At 43.5% G+C, this 18620-nt stretch overlaps 1 protein-coding gene and 1 long non-coding RNA gene across 2 annotated transcripts; one reads left to right on the plus strand and one right to left on the minus strand.

The window, feature by feature from the left end:
* The first annotated feature begins 141 nt into the window (after positions 1-141).
* DESI1 (desumoylating isopeptidase 1) lies at positions 142-16297 on the plus strand. The gene is made up of 6 exons (XM_053942535.1): positions 142-483; positions 9396-9417; positions 10344-10413; positions 11055-11164; positions 11904-12026; positions 13191-16297. The coding sequence occupies exons 1-6, from the start codon at positions 210-212 to the stop codon at positions 13282-13284; spliced, it is 693 nt and encodes a 230-aa protein (XP_053798510.1). The 5' UTR covers positions 142-209; the 3' UTR covers positions 13285-16297.
* LOC128787944 (uncharacterized) lies at positions 868-2060 on the minus strand. The gene is made up of 3 exons (XR_008430909.1): positions 1864-2060; positions 1269-1413; positions 868-1168 (listed from the first exon to the last, which is right to left on the minus strand). It is a non-coding gene; the product is annotated as an uncharacterized LOC128787944 (long non-coding RNA).
* Positions 16298-18620: the final 2323 nt, after the last annotated feature.

Genomic DNA, 18620 nt, shown 5'->3' on the forward strand with positions numbered 1-18620 from the left:
GCCCCTCCCGGGGCAACCGCCCCTCCCCCCCGCGCGGATTGGCTGCAGAGGGGCAGCGAAGGGCGGGAGCTTCTCACGCGCTTCTCGCGACTCCGAGCCTCAGCCAATGACAGCGGGACTTGCCCGTCCCTGCCCCCCCCAGCTGTAGCTCCGCCCCCGGCGCGGTCGCGCAGTGACGGGGGGGCCCGGCAGGCGCGGAGCGGCCGCGCATGCGCCTAGGCAGCGTCGCCCCTTCCTCCCCGTCTGTCACCTCACGGCTGGTGCCGCTGCGCCGGGGACCGGCACCGGGGCCGCCCTTTCCTCCCGTTCCCCTCCATCTCCCGGAGGGAAGGGCCGTTCAACCTTGTCTGCAGGGGCTCCGGCTGCCGCCCGGCGGCCGCGCCCGCGCCCCCATGGAGGAGCCGCTGGCGCTGCACCCCGTGAAGCTCTATGTGTACGACCTGTCCAAGGGCATGGCCCGGCGCCTCAGCCACCTCATGCTGGGTAAGAGCACGGCGGGGGACCCGGGGCCGCCCCGGCCGCCGCCTCCCGGGGGATGACGTTCCGCCACCGACCACCGCGGCCCGGCTTTGCCGCACCGGAAAACGGGGCCGAAGTCGCCGCCTCCTGTGCCGGGGGTTGCGATCCCCGCCCGGTATCGTTCTCCTGAGGGAGCGGCCCGCCGGGGAAGGCTCCCTGAGGGCGCGCCGGGCGCCGGCGGTGTCCGGCGGGTGCAGCGCGGCTTGGGATGTGCGGGGCTTGCCCGGGGGCTCGGTGCTTGGGAACCCAGCGGGGTTTGGCTGCGGGATTCCTGACCCCGCTGTGTTCGGGACGAGCTTTGTCAGTGCGGCAGATCCAGCTGCTCTGGGTCCAGCCTCTTCTCCCCCACCCGCCCGTTGCTACTGCGCGGGTGGTATTTACTAACGGCAGATTAAAAGTGTTCCTTGGCCCCTGAAGGGAGGGACAGCTCAGCTCCCGACTCCCCGGCTGCTATGGTGCCGCGGCCGGAAAGCTGAGCTGAAGAAAGGCGCCTGCTGTTTACAAGGTTATTGAGTTCGAACGGCTCCATGTTGTGGCGAGGTCGGGCTGGGCTGGTGATGTGCAGCCATCCTCCCTCTCCTTCACAGAGTTTGTAGAAGTCTGCTGTATGTCTCGTCGAGATTGTGTGCGTTTCCAACCGAACCTGAAACTTGGGATGGAAAGGAAACAGGTTTTGCTTAAAGTTTTGGAAGCATGAATTAGGAATGCAACAAGAGAGTGGTTTATACCTGTAATGAGCAGATTCTGACCTGTGTCAGACCAGCAGTCTGTGTGGGATGAGACTTCTCAACAGACTCAGTGTCTGAACAGATGGCTCTGTAATCTTGTTTTACAGTTTGTTGGCAGTCACTTTGCTCATCTGCCCTATGAGGAGATTCTCTGATTTCCTGCAAGCTTAAAATCAAAGTCCAGACAATTCTCAGCCTGAGGTTTCATGCAGGTCAATGATAGGTTTGCAAAGTTGAGAAGAAAATAGTACAGAGATAATGTGTGTTGTGCTCTGTTAGTCATTTAGCAGCAACCACTTTGGGAAATGTGTGTTTCCTGCACTGGATAACCTCAAAACTTTTTATGTGGTCAGAATTGCTTCTCTTGTAGCCCTTAGGGAAGTAGCTTTTCACCTATCAGGTGAAATAGCCATGCTTTATCAGGTGCTAAGAGTTATAAATCTTGAGATTACATGGGTGCATGATTTGCCTGTGTTTGAGTTGAGTAGAATTTAACTACTCTTATTTCAAAGTATTAGTCCAAGCAAAGACTGTAATAGAGATAGGTTGCCACTATAATTATCTCCATGCCAATCTTCACATGGATCAAGCAAAGGCTTTTTAGCTCCCTTCTTACCTACAAAGTCAGTCTTGGGATCTTGTAGCTTTCTGAATTTCCACATAAAAACACATAGCACGTGACTTCATTTTGATGCTTTCTAATCTATTCAGACAACAGCTTGAAAACTTTGTGCTTGTGATATATAGTTTGGTTGTAAATTTTGGGAATCTGAGCAGTGAAAAGGAAAGCTTAAAAACCTGAACACTTCTGGGTAGTAGGGGAAGTGCTACTTGCTAGTACTGCCTGGTAACTGTGTTCAGATGTGTTCATGGAATGTGGCCAACTAGGCCCGCGTGGTCACAGTGACAATGCAGACTGCAGAACATTTGAGATTGTGTGGATCCTGTGACATGATTGTCCATAAAACAAATCATTCATTCTTTCTTCCTTCCTTCCTTCCATCAAGTTGTGTGTATTGTGCATTGACACTTAGCTCTGTTTCAGATGATTTTGAAAACCTCCCCAGGAGCCAAGTGATCGAGAGAATACTCCTCTTACCTCATACATAGACCCTTTTTTCCCTGAAGAACAAGAAAAAACCTCTTTTTATTTCTCTCTATATCAACTCTCAGTTGGTCAATATCAATTCTTTCCTTAGTGATGTTCATAAACTGTAGGTTATCGGGCAAAGTCATAGAAATTAAAGAGGAAGGCATTTCTTAAAGGATTTACACTCGGCATCTCTACTTACAGTATTCTTTTCATCAATGCCAAGTTTGAAACAGTGTTTTTGCTTTGAGTGATAATCCGGTAATATTGCCTAAATTGAAATACATTGTTTTAGAAAGAAAAAAATAAATATGGTAATTGATTGTGCTAAAATCAATTTCTGTTAGGCTTGAAAACAGCAGCTCAGGTCCCTTGGCCAAAGGGGGATGAATCCTGTCTTATGAGACTGACCACTGCGAGAGCATCACTGCGCTGTGGCTTCTGTTGTGCTATAGGGTCCAGAGGTACTGCAGACTATGTCAGCACAGCCTTCAGGGATCAGCTCTCACTACCAAATGTTATACTGACTTTTTCAGTACCAGTTCTCTCTGTTGTCATTTAATGATGAATCTGGAAGGGAGAGATGTTTAGCACAGTTCATAGCAGGCTTTAGAGTGACTTAGTCTTGTCCCTTGGGCAGTCTTTGTTTTTCTTGGAAGTTTACTCTTTTTATACCCAGACTGCTTTTATTCTTCTTACTTTTCTGTAAGCTTCCTGTAATTTAGTGACTATTTCTATTCCGAAGTATACATGACCAAAAATTGCAGGTCAGTTGCCTTTGGTATCAGAAGCCGCACATTTAATTTTTATGTTGCTTTACATTGCATCTTCTCAATAGCTACTGTTGGTCTTCTCTCCCCCACTCTCAGTCTGTGACTACATTTGTCTGTTCAAATACATATTACAATAATAAGAAATGTTGACCTGAATGCAGTAAGATTTCTGTTACCAAGACAGAAAACATAATCCACCTGATTCTGAGGAAGGTAAAGAGGAAAAATAGAATAGTTCAGCTTGCAGTGCTGATTTTGAAATAGACGTCCAAAGGCAGAGAAGTCTTTAAGGAAGATTAAAATCCTATTGCATCATGGGCTTAACGAAAAATATCTACCAGCTCAAAGTTCTCCTGTCCTGTAACTGAGGTTATTGCTTTTGTGACTCACAGAGTGAGCTGGGAGCTTGGTTAACCACAGTAGCTTTGGCTCAGTGTAGTATAAATTAACGTTGAGTGGACTGGGAGTATGTTTTGGTTGAAATTTTTAAGTGGTGCATTCAGCTGGAGGGACTTAACAGCCCAGAGGGAATTGGAGCGAAAGGTAACTGCTGAAAGGAGGTGCCTTCTGCTTGGTTCCATTTTCCCAGGCCAGCACATTTCTCTGCTTCTACTCCATCTGTTCTGAACAGTTTTGAATTGCTTCAGCATGATATTCTATCAGCTTTGCTCCCAGCATTTGCTGGGGATTTCATGAAAATGGTGTGCATTACCCTCCCCCAATATAGCCTACTTCTATATCTCTCTAGGCACCTCAAGGAGAAGGGATTGAAGCAGGCTCCTCCCTCTTCGTTAGGTTGGGTTTTTTTGGGTGGTTTTTTTTGTTTTTTTTTTTTGTGGTTTTTTTTTGTTTTGTTTTGTTTTGTTTTGTTTTGTTTTTTTTTTTTGCTTTGGTTGAGCACACTGGGTAGCACATAGAAGAAAGCGCTTGACTAAGTGCTTGAATAATTAGAGTAATTTTCAATTCAAAAAAGGCAGGAATCTTAATGCATTGTCCTAGGGAAATTACAACAATATGCAAAGCAATGCACTGCTAGAAACACCCGTGTTGGTTGACCAAATTGTATTACTTCCGATTCCACAGCAGACCAGTTCACTACTTATTTTAGAGTCTTCTATGGTCTTCTGGAGTTTGCACATCCATTGCAGAGCACAGATATATTGTTAAAGCTCAGTTAATACTGAGCTTCCTATTTTTTTCTTTACAGTTCAAAAACAGGCGTAGATCTTGCACTGAGGGTTGGATGGCCTAAACTCTGCATGGGGTAAACTAAGTGCTCATCTGCACAGACAGTTCCTTCCCTCATGTCACAGAACTCTTCTGCCCTTCAGTATAATAATTTAGATTAATATACAAATGCCACTTTCATTTGATATTTACAATGCACAGGAATAATCAACATTGTTTGTCCCTCAAGATTAATAAATTACTGTGATGATAAAAAAGATTGGTGAGCATCTGTTCTCCCTTGTGCTTGGCCTTCCAGACAAATCTAAGCATGGAAGTAATCCAGTTTGATTGTATTCTAAAACTATATGGGCTTGCTTCTTCTTTCAAAATACTCCTGTATCTAAACAATTACAGTCTCCTGAATTGATTTTACAAGAACCTAACTACTTCATTCTCCATGTTCCGTGACTAAGCTGAGGGTCCTGGAATTGTTTATGTTCTGTTTTTCTCATAGGTTTCTGGCTCATGTAAACACCATTAAAGTATTTGAGTTATGAATGTTATAAAGAAAACAAAACAGAAAATATAAAAACTTGTTTACTTGCTAGATGGTACTCTGCCTTATTGAAACAAATTGAATCTTTGAGATGCTTAGGCACACAGATTTATGCTGAACTGGCATCTCCCCCCAGGTTGTAGTGAATACTTTCAGGAAAGAGCCACAGAAGCATATCAGCAAGGGAAAAATAAAAAAGTAAAATAAACAAACAAAACCATCCCCAAACAAAAACAATCAAAAAACCACTCGAAAACCGTGGTGATCATGTTTCCAAAGACTGACAGGCTATCCCCCTAAACTCTCACAAATATAACACAGTAGCTTTTCATGTCCATAGTCTGTGACAAAAACAAGGTACCTTGACTTGCTTTAGTTTGGAATGGATGCAGTTCAAACTAAGCTGATTTGCTTCACATTTACTTCAGGCTGAGTTGGCACATGGGCAGTTTCTCTGGGAGAGTTGATACCTGATAGCCTGGCCATATGCAGTAAATGTTGTGTGATTAAATGTGTATATCTAAATTTGCAATGACCCTTCCTGTTCAACAGCCCCCGACCCTTGAAATATTTAAACTAGTTAGCATCTTGATGTTTCCCTGTTTTACCTGGATAACAAAATCACAGCAGAGGTAAGGTTTGAAGGGACTACAGTGGGTTATCTGGTCCAACCTCCCTGCACAGGGAGGGTCATCTCAGGCACATTGCACAGGATTGTGTCCAGATGGTTCCTGAGTATCTTTAGTGAGAGAAACTCCACAACCTCTTTGGGCAATGATTCCAGTGTGTCATCACCTGTACAGTAAAGTTCTCATGTTCAGGTGGCTCTTCCTGTGCATCGGTTTCTGCCCATTGCCTCTGGTCCTATTGCTTGTCACCACTGAGAAGGTCCTGTATCCATCCTCTTGATAACCCTCCCTTGATACAGTAAGTGTCCAAAAGAGCATCATCCCATCAGGACATTCCTGTTCTGCATTATGAGCATGTGCATCCTTTGGATTAGCTTTACTGTAGATATTGAGTGAAGTGTGATGCCTGCAATTTAATGCTGCAAGGGCTTTTGCATCTCCGATGGAAATTACTGGAGAATCTCTATATAATAGAGATTTATAATATATAAATTATTTTATTTATAATAGATTTATTTATAATAGAGATGTAATAGACAGCCTCAGGTTATGAGTAAATGGCTTGGTTTTGGTGGCAATACCAGCACACCGTTCTACCCACATTGCAGTGACCACAGGAGTTTGGAGTGTTGTGGTAAGAAGTGGAAGAACAGGAAACATGATGATATCTGCCAGTATCCTGGATAGTGTTTGCAATCCCTTCTTACAGTCCACTCAATTGACTATGGGATGTCAGCTCTGTTGCACTGTAGGATTATTTGGGGAGGTTCATGGCAAGCTTCTGGCTTTCAAGCTGGACAGTGCTGCCAGAAGCAGCTTTATTGGAAAGTGTTGCTGCAAGGCCTGAATACAACTTGTGTCTTAACACTCACACCAATGCTGTAGCTTTGCTTGGTCATGCTATTGGGGCTGTTGTGTGTATCAAGCCTTCAGAAGCTCTGGGCAAAATATTTTGTGTGCAGGGAGCAATGTCGAGCAGAAGGCAAAACATAACTCCTTAGTGCAGACTGCCCTGATTGCTCTACCTGAGCTTATCAGGGGTGGCAGTGGTGGTGAGCTGCAAAAGTTCTTAGTCTTGGATGTCTCTGGGTGATGCATATGTGGCCAGTATGGCAGGTTTCTTAGGCATGGGATTCCCCCAGCAGTGTTGTCACTGCACTGCCTCTTACCAGACACAGTCCATCAGTGGAAGAAAGGGATTATATTTTGTCTGCAGCAGGCTGGAGAGCTACCACAGATGCCTTATTGTCAGCAGTGCTGCAGATCTGGTGTGTGTTTTCCACAATGCCCGCTTGGTTAATGACTTCTAGGAGCCAAGAAAAAATAGTGGGTCTGCAGCTTCATTAAGATTTTCAAGTCAGTGTTGGCACAAACTGACCGAGCTGAGAAGCAGCAAACAGACCTGCCTTGTGAAGATAGGCAGCTTCACTTGCCAAAAGCTGTTCTGTTACTGCCCTGGCAGTTGCTGCCTTTGGACTGCTACAGACTTCATGAGTAGCAGTAAAGATTGGACTGCAGTCCAAAGCAAAGTCCAGTTCCTGAATTCTGCTTGGGTTTTGTACGTTCAATCAGAAAATTACTTTGGAGAAAAGTGACCTCTAGAAGTCCTGCTTAAGGTAGAGCCAACAAGAGCAAATTCTTCAGGGCCCTGGACAGCAGAGTTATAAGTATCTTCAAGGATTGAAATCCCATATCATTTCTAGACTCCTGCTCCAGTGTTTGACCACCTTCATGATAAATGTTTTCCCTGCTTCCTATTGAATTGTGAATTTCCCATTTTCCAGCTAGCACCTGTTGCCTTTCACTGTGCATATCTGAATAGAGCAAGGGTTCCCTTTCATCCATACCTGTTGGGTACTTGTAGACAGGAATACAGACTCTTGGCTTTCTCTTCTTGAGGATGAACACACCAGTTTTCTCAGTTCTTCTTCAGTACAGTAAGTGCTCCAGCCTGGTATGTCGGTGTCTTTTATATTGTGGGGATCCAAAAGTGGACACAGCACTCTAGATGTGGTCTCACAAGTGTCAAACTGGAGGACAGAGTCACTTCCCTTAAGCTGTGGGCTGCAGCCTTGCTAGAGCAGCCCATTGTGTAGCCTTTGCTGCAGTGATCTTTTCAGGAAGGTGTTGTAATTGCACAAGCAGGTCCTGGCAGCATCTGTGACATTGTCAGTATCTACCGTAGCTCTTTCACCTGCATACAGAATCTAGGTACAAAGTGGGAACTCTCTGGAAAGTCTTTTGTTATTATTTGCTGCAGGTGTATATGAAAGTAAATACTAAGATGTTCTCTTTCAATTTAGCATGCAAAGAACAGGCACAATTCTAATATGTGCTGCCTTTGAAATGGTTAATTTCTCTGGTCTGAAGGATAAAGTTCATTTTCTAGTGAAAAAAAGTTATTTATCATGAGCAAATGTGTAATAATTTGTTAGCAGATACACAGAATGCTAACTGGGCAAAGCCAAAGGATAGAGCCAGCTGGAGGCCGATGCTACCTGTGGTGCTGAGCCTGCAGGGCCAGTGGGCTGCAGAGCTGGCAGCTCTAGAGTGTGAGGTGAAACCTCTCATGGGGAGCATGTGGAACAAAGGCCAAAGGATCATGAAGCACAACAGTGGGACATGCCAAAGGGCCAGCAGATGCTTCTAAGATACTGCAACACAGTGTTCTGGTTCTGTCATTATTGCCACCCACTGTCTCTTGGCCTTTGTCCTACCCCAAGCCTACGTTTCTGTGCGATGGGTTGACAGGGAATGTGGTTGCTACCTGGCTGTGACCCATGGGAGTGACAGATCAGTCCACCTGCTTCAAAACTAAGTGTGCTCACTTCAGCTGATGTCTCTATGGTCACAACAGCCTTTTCCCTGCCTCTGCTCTTCCATGACCCTTGTCTGAAGCAGGTACCTATTTTGCTTCAGTCCCGAGTGGAAAAAAATGTGTCGCTTTTTCTTGTGGCAGAGGAGTACTCAGTCTAGTGCTTGGGTTCAGAGAGTACCAAATGTTGGTATGCATGCAGTTTTTCTGTTCTAAATCTGCTTTTTGGGGGTTATGCACCTTGTTCAGGAAATAAAATTATAGCACATCTACCACAACATGCACTGGCTCCCTACAAGCTCCCAAAGGGAGGATACCAGGGACCAAACCTTTCAGTTATGATAGATAAAATAATTGAGCCTAGGGCAGTAAAAGCTGATGACCTTTTAGAAAGAGGTTTAATCTTGAGGTCCTGCCCTGAACAACAGAGAGGTTTAGGTCTCCTGCTTCTAGGGAACTGGAAACACATTTTAAAAGGGACCTTTTCTCTTAGACCCAATTATATTATCAGTGTAGTGGTGCCTGAAGCAAGTCCTCGCTGCTGTGTTCTGTAAAATACACAGCTTTGTAACTTGTGTAAATTTCAATGCTGTACTTTTCTACCTCTGTTCCCACTTAACTCATTTTTAAGGGCAGGGGGAGGGAAGGAAAGGAGGAAATTGTGGAATACATTATAGAGGCTACCACCACTGGTCATACATTTAAGTTAGACCTCTCATCAGTTACTGAAAAAGAGAACTGAATACATTCTGCTGGCCAGCTGCCTGCAGCTATGAGATCTGTCAAATTCAACTCTTCTGCTCCTGATTGAAGAATCTTATTTTAGGAAAATGTTTTCTTTCTTGGTCTGTAGAAAAACACCTAAGAAAGGTAAGCACCAGCGGGATAGGATGGCATTGCTACCTCTGCCTGCCAGGAGGGAAGAGGTACAAAGGATGTGTGGATTGAGTAGTTAATTTGGAAGATATTCTGGATTTTTTAGAAGCAACTCTGGATTAAATCTTTGGTGTTGCTATCATGGTGAAATAATAAGCATGGTTCCTAAATGATTGACGGAAAGTAGGCTGAAATATGGAAAATACATTGCTAATAACTCTTCTTTTCTCTGCATACAGGGAAACAGCTGGATGGCATCTGGTAAGTGACTAGATTTAAATTTCATTATGTGGGTAAACCACTGGTGTAGGAAGTATTTTCACTATGCAGTTACATATGCTTCAGAGCTTAAGAACATTTTGTGATGGAAGAGAGACCAAGGCACTTTTTGTTCCTGAATATAGATTGGCAGTAATACGATGTACAGTCAGGTGCCAGTTAAACCACTCTGTTCAAAGCTCAGTGGACCCCGTGGAAAAGGGCATTGTTAGTAGCTGTTGTGTTTTTGTGCACCTGTGTACTTTTTCAAGGGTAAGATGGTGTCCTTGTCCCAAGCACTTTGTCTTATAATTCCAGGCATGACTAAACATGATAGTAAAAGAGTAGGTGGGAAGAAGGTATTACAGGATCAAGCCTTCTGTCATATAAGAGCAGTACCTACATTCAATCACAAAAAAACAAAATCCCTTAATTTTCTATAATTCATACCAAGAATTTTGATATCACACAAAGAGAGCTTGTTTGGTTTTTTTTTTTAGAGGCAAAAAAAACCCTAAACCCTTGTCTATCCGTTTTCCTCTCCTCTGATCCGTCTCCAGTGGCTGTCTGACCAGCTTCTCAGCCAGTGAGAAGTCTCTGTCAGTGTGGTAGGAGGGCTAGTTCTGTCTCTGAGAGCTGACCTCACTCTCAGCCCGTTAGCTGAGAGAGGCTCATGCCTGGGCTCTTAGCTAAACCTGTTCTTTCCTAACTGATTGCAGAATTGCAGTAGGCTTGATAATCATTGCTTCCATATCCATTCATGTCCCAGCAGATCCTGTTCCCACTCACAGAAATACACTGACCTTTTCTTTCAGTTATTCCCTTCATTATGTCCTTGAGCTCAAAGATTTATCAGTGATTTATGTGTTAGGTTGTTTACTTTTTTCTTTTATTTCAACTTTTTTTTTTTTTTTTGTTCTCTGTGGCAGGCACACCTCCATAATAGTCCATAAGGATGAATTTTTCTATGGCAGTGGAGGGATCTCCAGCTGTGCACCTGTAAGTTAATCTTAATATTCTGATAATTTTTGTAAGGTTACCTGATCAGAATTGCTTGTGTCAGTCTTTTAGAAAAGCAGCAAAAGACTTCTAAATTCAGACAGATGCTGAAGCCAGCTGCTTGTCATGGTTTCTTAGGGTACTGAAGGTAAAGGGAGCAGTGGGTTTAAGCCCAACTCAATTCAGATTGGGGGTTGCTTCTTCTGGTACAGTCTATCTATCCAGAACACCTTTTGCAACTGTTTTGCCACAGTGACACCTTGTCCAATTCTGTATCATTAAGTGTTACATGCAGACTTTTTAAGAGTGAAGAAAAGCCCCAAACCATGATGTTTTCTCAGACCTTTCTGTTCTTAGAGAGGTTAAATGGATGGGCCATGCTTCTAAAGCAGAATTTTGCCATAGCTTAAAAGCTTTCAGCCCAAAGAGCCAAATTTACCAGCTGAAATGGAAGTTTCATGTTCCTTCTTGTTCTCTTGAGTGCAGAACAAGGGAGGCCAGCAGGGCTTTTTGCTTGATAAACATACCAAAAGTTCCTTCTTTTGTGCCTGGATGAACCAGAGTAGCTTTATTCAATAGAGTCCTCCAGGAGAATTCAGCCTGATCATTTGACAGTATCTTCTGGCTGTTCATTTTTACAGGGAGGGACACTTCTTGGCCCTCCAGACACAGTTGTTGATCTGGGGAACACTGAAGTCACTGAAGAAATTTTTCTGGAATACCTTTCCTCTTTGGGGGAATCTGCATTCCGGTAAGTAGCAGCCTGTACTGGAAAACCTGTATATCAAAAAGGTGCAGAATGGAGGAAGGTATTATGAAACCAATCCAGCTCACAGAGCTTCTGTCTGCTTACTCTCTCATTTGGTACTCTTCAAATATGGACTGGACTGATGCACCAGTGTACACACAAGGAGCTACCTTCTAGACTAGGAAAGCATTCTCCTGCGAAGTCTTTAACATTTTTTTTTGTAAAATCGAATAATGCCTGAAATGTTTTTGAGAGAATCATCAGGGAAAATGAAATAGCAGTTTGCCCTGTAAGTCATAGGTAGTCACTGTAGTAAAGCTGCCAGTTTTCACACGAGTAGAAGCGAGGTCTTGACTGTTAAAAGAGTCAACTCTGCTTCTCACAAGAGTAGGAAACCACAACATTTAGTGTTCTGGCTGTCTTTCAGAGTCAATAATTCCTGTGATTTCTCGTTACTGCTACTGTGGTTTTAATTGAAGAAACCTAACCTCACCTATGCTTCCAAAAATGGTTACATTAAAGTCAGGGATGTGGAGAGATGTCATTTTCCACTCTGATTAAATTGAATTTAAGGGTGAATTGATGTCTGTATTTCACCTATTTGCCTTAGAATTCTTTGGGGTGGAGGGAGGAAGTGCTAATGTAAGATGGTCTTCATTAAGGGTATAAGTTTTTTTCTGCTTGTATGATTCATTGCTGAATTTGTGGGGTTTTTTGTTTCAATTTCTTTTCTGTGGCACAGGGGAGAGTCTTATAACCTCTTTGAACATAACTGCAACACCTTCAGTAATGAAGTGGCACAATTTCTGACAGGAAAAAAAATCCCTTCCTATATCACTGACCTTCCATCTGAAGTTCTTGCCACGTGAGTATGGATGCCTCTCCTCTCTGTAACTGCTTCATGCTAATGCTTAAACATTTGACAGAGCCAGCAGTACCAGTTTCTGATGGATCTGTCTGAGAATCAACATAAGATTAAGGAGAGGATGCAATTCTCTTTACATCAACACTTGCAACACTGTATGACAAGTGCTAACTGGCACTGGTGTTCCAAATAAGAGAGGAGAAGGATGTTTTTCTGCCTTTAACTTAAACTAGCTGTTTTGTGGTGGTCTCTTATATGTGACCAGACAAGCTTAGAAAGTTTCAGAAAACAGTACAAGGGGATTTTTCCCTCTTAGACAACCAGTATCTGTTAAAACTAATTTCTCTAAGCATCATAATTGCAGAGGTGTCCGTTTGCTTGTGAAGAGGCAGAGGAGATACAATTTTAAATTAATGCTTCAGTTTTAAAGCTAGGATTGAGTGGGAAAAGAGGATATGAAAAAAAGGAAATTAAGAATTTCCTGCTTGATAATTCAGATGTTGTTTTTGTTTGGGTTTTTTTTTTAACTCTCAGCTAGTGAGGATCCCAGTAGGATGATGTGAGCTCCATCATTTAGGTCTTACTTCTATAACAGTAGTATAGCACATTATTTGTGAGACATGGGTCTTCTACCCTGGACACTTAGCACTTCAGATTTCTCAAAATCAGATAAAGTCTGTAACAGAGTGAGTCTTACTGAAAGACAAGCCAGGTGCTACAGATTGCAACAGAAATTATTCTGGGAGTGTTGAACCATTGTCTTTTAAGTAAGCTAGAGGCTATTCTTTTGGCAGGCCTCAATACTGATGTACTTAATGGAACACTGCAGTTGCATAACAGGGATTTTGTTTGCACATTTAAGTAGAATGAATTACTGAGAGCTGGTTTCAGACAGTGTTACATTAGCAGTCTAGGCGTGTTAGGACTCAGAACTACCTTATCTGATGATTATATGATATAAAATCATGTTTAAGTTTTTAGTTATTGAACAGTAAACTAATAGGTTAAAGTAGTTTGCTTTAGTTTGTAGGGGAAGTCTTTTCTTCAAATTTGCTTTTAGAATGTTGGTTTGATTGCACTCTAGGAAGTGAGTGCACTTCAGTGGTAAATGGGAGTTGTTGACCAAGTAAATTATTTGAGATGTTTATTTCTTTACCTTCTCAGACCTTTTGGACAAGCTTTAAGGCCCCTCCTGGACTCCATCCAGATCCAACCACCTGGAGGAAATACCTTCAGCAGACATAATGGACAGAGCTAACAGGAGTGACCCAGTGTGCCCAGCCTCACCAGGCCTCTTCCTTTTTAAACATGAATCTACCAGATTTCTATTTTATAATTTCTCATGAGAATTAACTCTAAAGAAGTTACAAGACAAGTTTTAGAATTTCCTGGGGAGAGAATTTTATCAGGGTGCATGTAAGACAATGCTACCAAAAATATTGCCATAATTTCTAATAGTATTATACTAATTTATAAAGGCTGTCTTGTCCAAGTAGGCTGACACTTTCTACATAACTCCTGTGCTGGTAAGTGGAAATTCATTCCATGAGCATTCTACGGCCCATTATACAACTTGAAGTAAATAAGGGGACGTCCTGGCCATCCCTTGCAGACTTGCATCTCTGTCTTATCACTGCCTCTATTATGGAGGTATTTGCTGAAGTCTAGCAAAAAAAAAAACAGAGCAAGTATTGGTAGCCTAGGAAGTGAAGGTGTCCCAGGATTAGTCTGCATATTTCACTGACATTTGCTTAAGGGAAGAGCTGAACTCATCTGATCAGAATATTTGCAGTGGCACAGGTGTATGGGAAAGGTGATGAAGCTGAACCATGTGTCAGTGTCACACTCAGAAGCTGAAATCCAGTGGGACTTGCTGTGGTGGGAGGGAACCTGGAGCTGAAGGTTACCAAGAGTCTCGTAATCCAAGATCCAAGAGTTACAGGAAAGAACCAGCTGAAAGAAGAGAATCTCATGAGCAGAAGTGGTAGAGACAAATTTCAGGCAAAAGTAAAATGAAGTGAAATGTTTCCTTTTCTCACACATAAGCTTATCGGCAGATAGACAGAACCTTGTTAATGCATAAGAACTGTTCACTTGTTTGTTTTTTTTTTTTCCTTGCAAAGCCAGAGTTATGGTACAGTAAGGCAGGAGTAGCATGGCAACTGCATGATAATACCACTTGGACCAAATCTGCCTTCAATATCTAATTGCAGACACATAGGAGTTCCAACAAAGTGCTGCCCTTTCCAAAGCAGTCAAGCACATCAGGGCTCTCCTTAAGAGAAATAAGTGCTAGGTCTCCCCAAATGTAAAGAAAATGAGGAAGAGTAAAATTAAGCTTTTCTGTGGAACAACTAAGTTTCTTGGGTTACATGCAGAAGCAGCCCTGTGCTTAGATTAACCTTTGATTATAGCAATACTGCATCTTCTAGTTTAAGATTTTTAGAGCTTTGCATTTACTTGCAGTGGGAAAGAACAGGGGAATGCAAAAATAGGCAAAATGTTTTCTTTTCATGTATATATATATACACTAATTTCCTGAACAATTTTGTAGCAGTTACATTTAGGAAGGAATATGAGAAAGACATCAGACAAACCCCGGAACACTGCTGATGCTCCGTAAATGGGGATTGCACATCCCAGATGCTGCCAAAAAAGCATCTATGCAAATGTACAGCCCTTTGTCCAGTGCTTTGTTGTGAAAAGTATTGCTGCAAGTTCAGTCCTGCATCTCAAACTTCTTGCACTGGAAACTTCTTATATACCTAAAGGAGATGTCTTTCCTCTGCTGGGTTCTTTCTCCCAGAATAATGCAGATTGATAAATTTCTCACACTGTTACTCTGTGTGGACTATAACAGTTCATATTTTTGAGGGGTTGGAATAGAGGAAAACTGCAATTTTGTCACTGTCAAATACTCTGTTGTCTTGCACCTTGTGGAGCCAGTGCACAGATGGGAATAGGGTACTGTCAGGCCATTCTGCTGTTTCATGTTTACCTGCTCTCAGTGCACAGCAGTGGCCCCTGCAGCCCAGATGCTTCTTTTCCTTGTCATTCTCAGCTTGTGCCATCAGCTTCTCCTGAAGCATTTCATTTGACAGACTGGACTCGGAGATAACTGTAGCAGTTCCTGCACATGGCTTTATACAAAAGCTTTCAGTCTTTCCCCTCCAAATGACCTGTTCGCAGAGAACGGTCTATGAAAGTCAGTTATGAATGCCTTTTGATGCTCCTGGAGGAAGGATTGGTCTTTGGTTTTGCTAAGCCATAGCTTAGTTTTCCTGTCTAGTATATGTATTATCTCCAGTCTTCTCCCATACATGTTTGTGAAGAGTAACCAGCCTTTCAACTTAATACACACACGACTGTGCCACAAAATGCTGTAGATCATGTTAGAGATCTTGGAGCTTCCTCAGTTGAGCAGGTACACTCAAGCTGACACAGTGCAGCCCAACATCCTGGTGTGCTCATTTGGTACCTGCAAGCAGCACAGCTGTGCATGTTTGCCATTCAGCAAACTATCACTTCAGGCAGAGCTGCCTGTGATGGAAGCACTGGTGCCATGGTTTCTGCCCCACACACTTACACAATGAGGATATGCCCTGTATGTCCACCACTTTGGATGTCCTGAGCCCAGCTGCTGCTTGGCTGCCTACTTCAGGACTTTTTGCATCCTCTTGGGGCAGGAAAGAAGAGGAAGACATTCACCCCGTGCATTTTGCAATCTGCCTTTTCGCCTCCTGAGCAGAGCCCCTTTGCAGAGATAATGCTCCTTCTTTAAGGTCACTGGGTAAAATTTCACTCAGCCATATGTTGTTTGCAATAGTCAAAGAGCTCCTGGGCTTGAGACTTATTCTTGTGTTTTGTGATAAAAGAACTGTAAGAGAGAATCTTCTTTGCTTGGTCTTACTGGGTAATGAGACCCCTGTACCCTGTAGGACTCTTAGGAAACCTGTTTTCTCCAAAGATTGTTATGTGTAAATTGCAGGACTCTGCCCTCAGTGTTCCACCCAGCTGAAAACAAACTAGACTGAGAAGTGTATGTAAATGTATATAGGTGATGAACTTCAGTCAGCTGATGGAGAAAGGGGCAGGGAAACTGGAATCCTGAAAGGGAACAGAACTCTTTTGCCCACACTTACTATTCTGTCTTATATTGCTGAGGCTCCCCCATGCCATTTAAAAAATGTTAATAATGTCTTTAGGCAGAAAGTGATGTTTTGATTTACTTGTGGGGTTTTTTCTATTACAATAAAAATAAATACAACACATTTTTCTGATTGAATGCATGTGCCCACACAGCTGCCCAGCCAGTGCAGCTGACCAAAAGTCATTATCTTCACTCTGGTCCCACCTGGAAAGTGCAGCATGAGAAATTGTCCAAACAGTTTGTTAAGTCTGGGAAATTTTTTCTTCTGTAAGTACCCTGGTATTTGAAACCATACTCCTGCAGCTTGACACAGCTTGGATGAGGTGAATGAAGATGTTATGTCAGGACAGGTTTTGTTCAGCCCTTGGTCATCTAAATATACAAGTATGAAATGTCTAATGTCTACTTTTGAAGAAGATGCCAAACAGAGTTTTAACATGGAAAAAAGTATTTTTCTGACTGCCTTGATGCTACTTTCAAAAGGGAAAAAAAACGGAAAAAAACAGTGGAGTAAGAAGTAGACTTCATGACTGGGTTCCTCTGGAGCTTCAGAGGGGATATTGGGGAGGATTATATAGCACTGCCTCTGGGGAAGAAATTCATTCTACTTGGTTCAGCCTTCTGTGTGCTTATTGATGGCATCCAAATGATAAACCACACAGTTTGCTCTTTGTGTAACAGTCTGTATCAACGCAGTACAGAAGAGGTCTTGTAACAGAAGGGGATTGTAACAGAGATGTGTGATTGTGGTTATTTTGGCTGTGTTCTTCAGATGTAATGCTGGTTTGCTACCAAGTACTAGTACTGGCCGCACAGAAAATACCTGGAAACAGGTATTTTATTTTTTTTTTTAATTCAATTTTAAAACTAAAAAGAAAACTTGACCTTAATGGTAGCTTGTTGGGGAAGATGAAATAGCAAGGCCCTATAAATATGATGGCCTGGCAAAAGAATCAGAGAATACAGATATTGAGATGAAAACAAGGTTTGAAATACCAAACCTTAATCACTGAGCATCTCGAAAGCAATAATATAGCCAAGCTGAAAGCAATCCCCCCTTTCTGATAGATCCTAAGGTCAAATGGAATGTCCTGTCTCACCCCCCAATGTATGGTTCATCCCATACCTGTAACCCTCCCCTGAAGTATCAGGTATCTGCAACCCCATTGGCCCAAGTCCTGTCCCAGCCCACCTTGAAGCCCCCTGATAAGGTGTGGCCGAGGGACCGGACTTCCTCTTGGACCCTCCTGCTGGGACACCCACCTGGCACCCTCTCTCTCTCTCTCTCTCTCTCTCTCTCTCTCTCTCTCTCTCTCTCTCTCCGCTCTCCCTGGGCCTGCCACGAGTTGCGGCTAGCAACTCTAAGCAGGGCCCTTCATCCTTTACAATAAACCCTATGCTCTAAAGACCGGGCTTCAGAGATCCTTCGTCACCACCCATCCAAACCGTCCTGGAGTCCAGCAGTCCCAGCAGTAGCTCTAGACAAAGTGTAAGCCAGTGCTCACAGTTGCTTGCCTTCTAAACTTCAAACAAAATTTCCTGGCCTTTCCTGCTGGTAACAGAGATTTTATTCCTGACAACAGCTGCTGCCTATCCGAACGGCAATCAAGCGAACGTATCAGGAGTGGTTGGAGTGCGAAGTATAAAATAACCAGAACAGCCACGGTGGCCCTGTTCTCAGAGTTATCCCGGCTGAGGAAACAGCCACAGCTGTGGACAGCTGTGCATTTCAGCACAAGGCACATTTATGCTCCCAGGGAAACCAGATTGTCCCAAGTCCTCATCAGCTGATAGCAAATGGCTGCCAAGATGCTTCCTCAGAGAGGCATTTGGACATGAGAGACTCCCTAAAGCAGCACAACAATTTGAGAAAGCACAGCAGGTAATTCAGGTTTCAGGAAGTTCTCCTGGGTAGCATAAACCCGATAGTACTGCAGGAGTGTGAAAATGTAAATGCTGTCCCATTATTTTAGCAGACCTCCCAATTCTGGAAAGTGCCCCGAGGTGGCACTGCTGCCTTGCAGCACAGGGCCTGAGCACAGCTCAGCACCTGAGCCTGGGGAGAGCAGCTCCCGCTTCTGGGATGCCCATAATAATGTCAGTGCAAGAGGCATGAGGGAGGTCTCTCCCAGACAAGAAAGCTGCAGGTAGGAGCAGCCAGGGGACAAGACCATGGAGAAGCTTGGGCTACAGCAGAAACTAGTGCTGCTGCAATTGGTTTTCTAACTCCACACTGCTTCCACCCAGATACAGGAAGTGTCCTCCTCATACCATGTCATGGTTTGTGAAAAATAAAGGTTTGCATTCCTGAAACCCTGGGAGGTCACGGTGTGTCTGACTCCACAGCTGTCAGCTCTCTTTTGAGAGTTCTGGGCGTTAGCTCACGGCTGTGCTGCGTGGAAGAACAGTTCCTTGGCTTCTGGCACTCAAGCACCCAAATCCAG

The sequence above is a fragment of the Vidua chalybeata genome, chromosome 5 (assembly GCF_026979565.1).
Source record: "Vidua chalybeata isolate OUT-0048 chromosome 5, bVidCha1 merged haplotype, whole genome shotgun sequence".
NCBI classification, from domain to species: domain Eukaryota; kingdom Metazoa; phylum Chordata; class Aves; order Passeriformes; family Viduidae; genus Vidua; species Vidua chalybeata.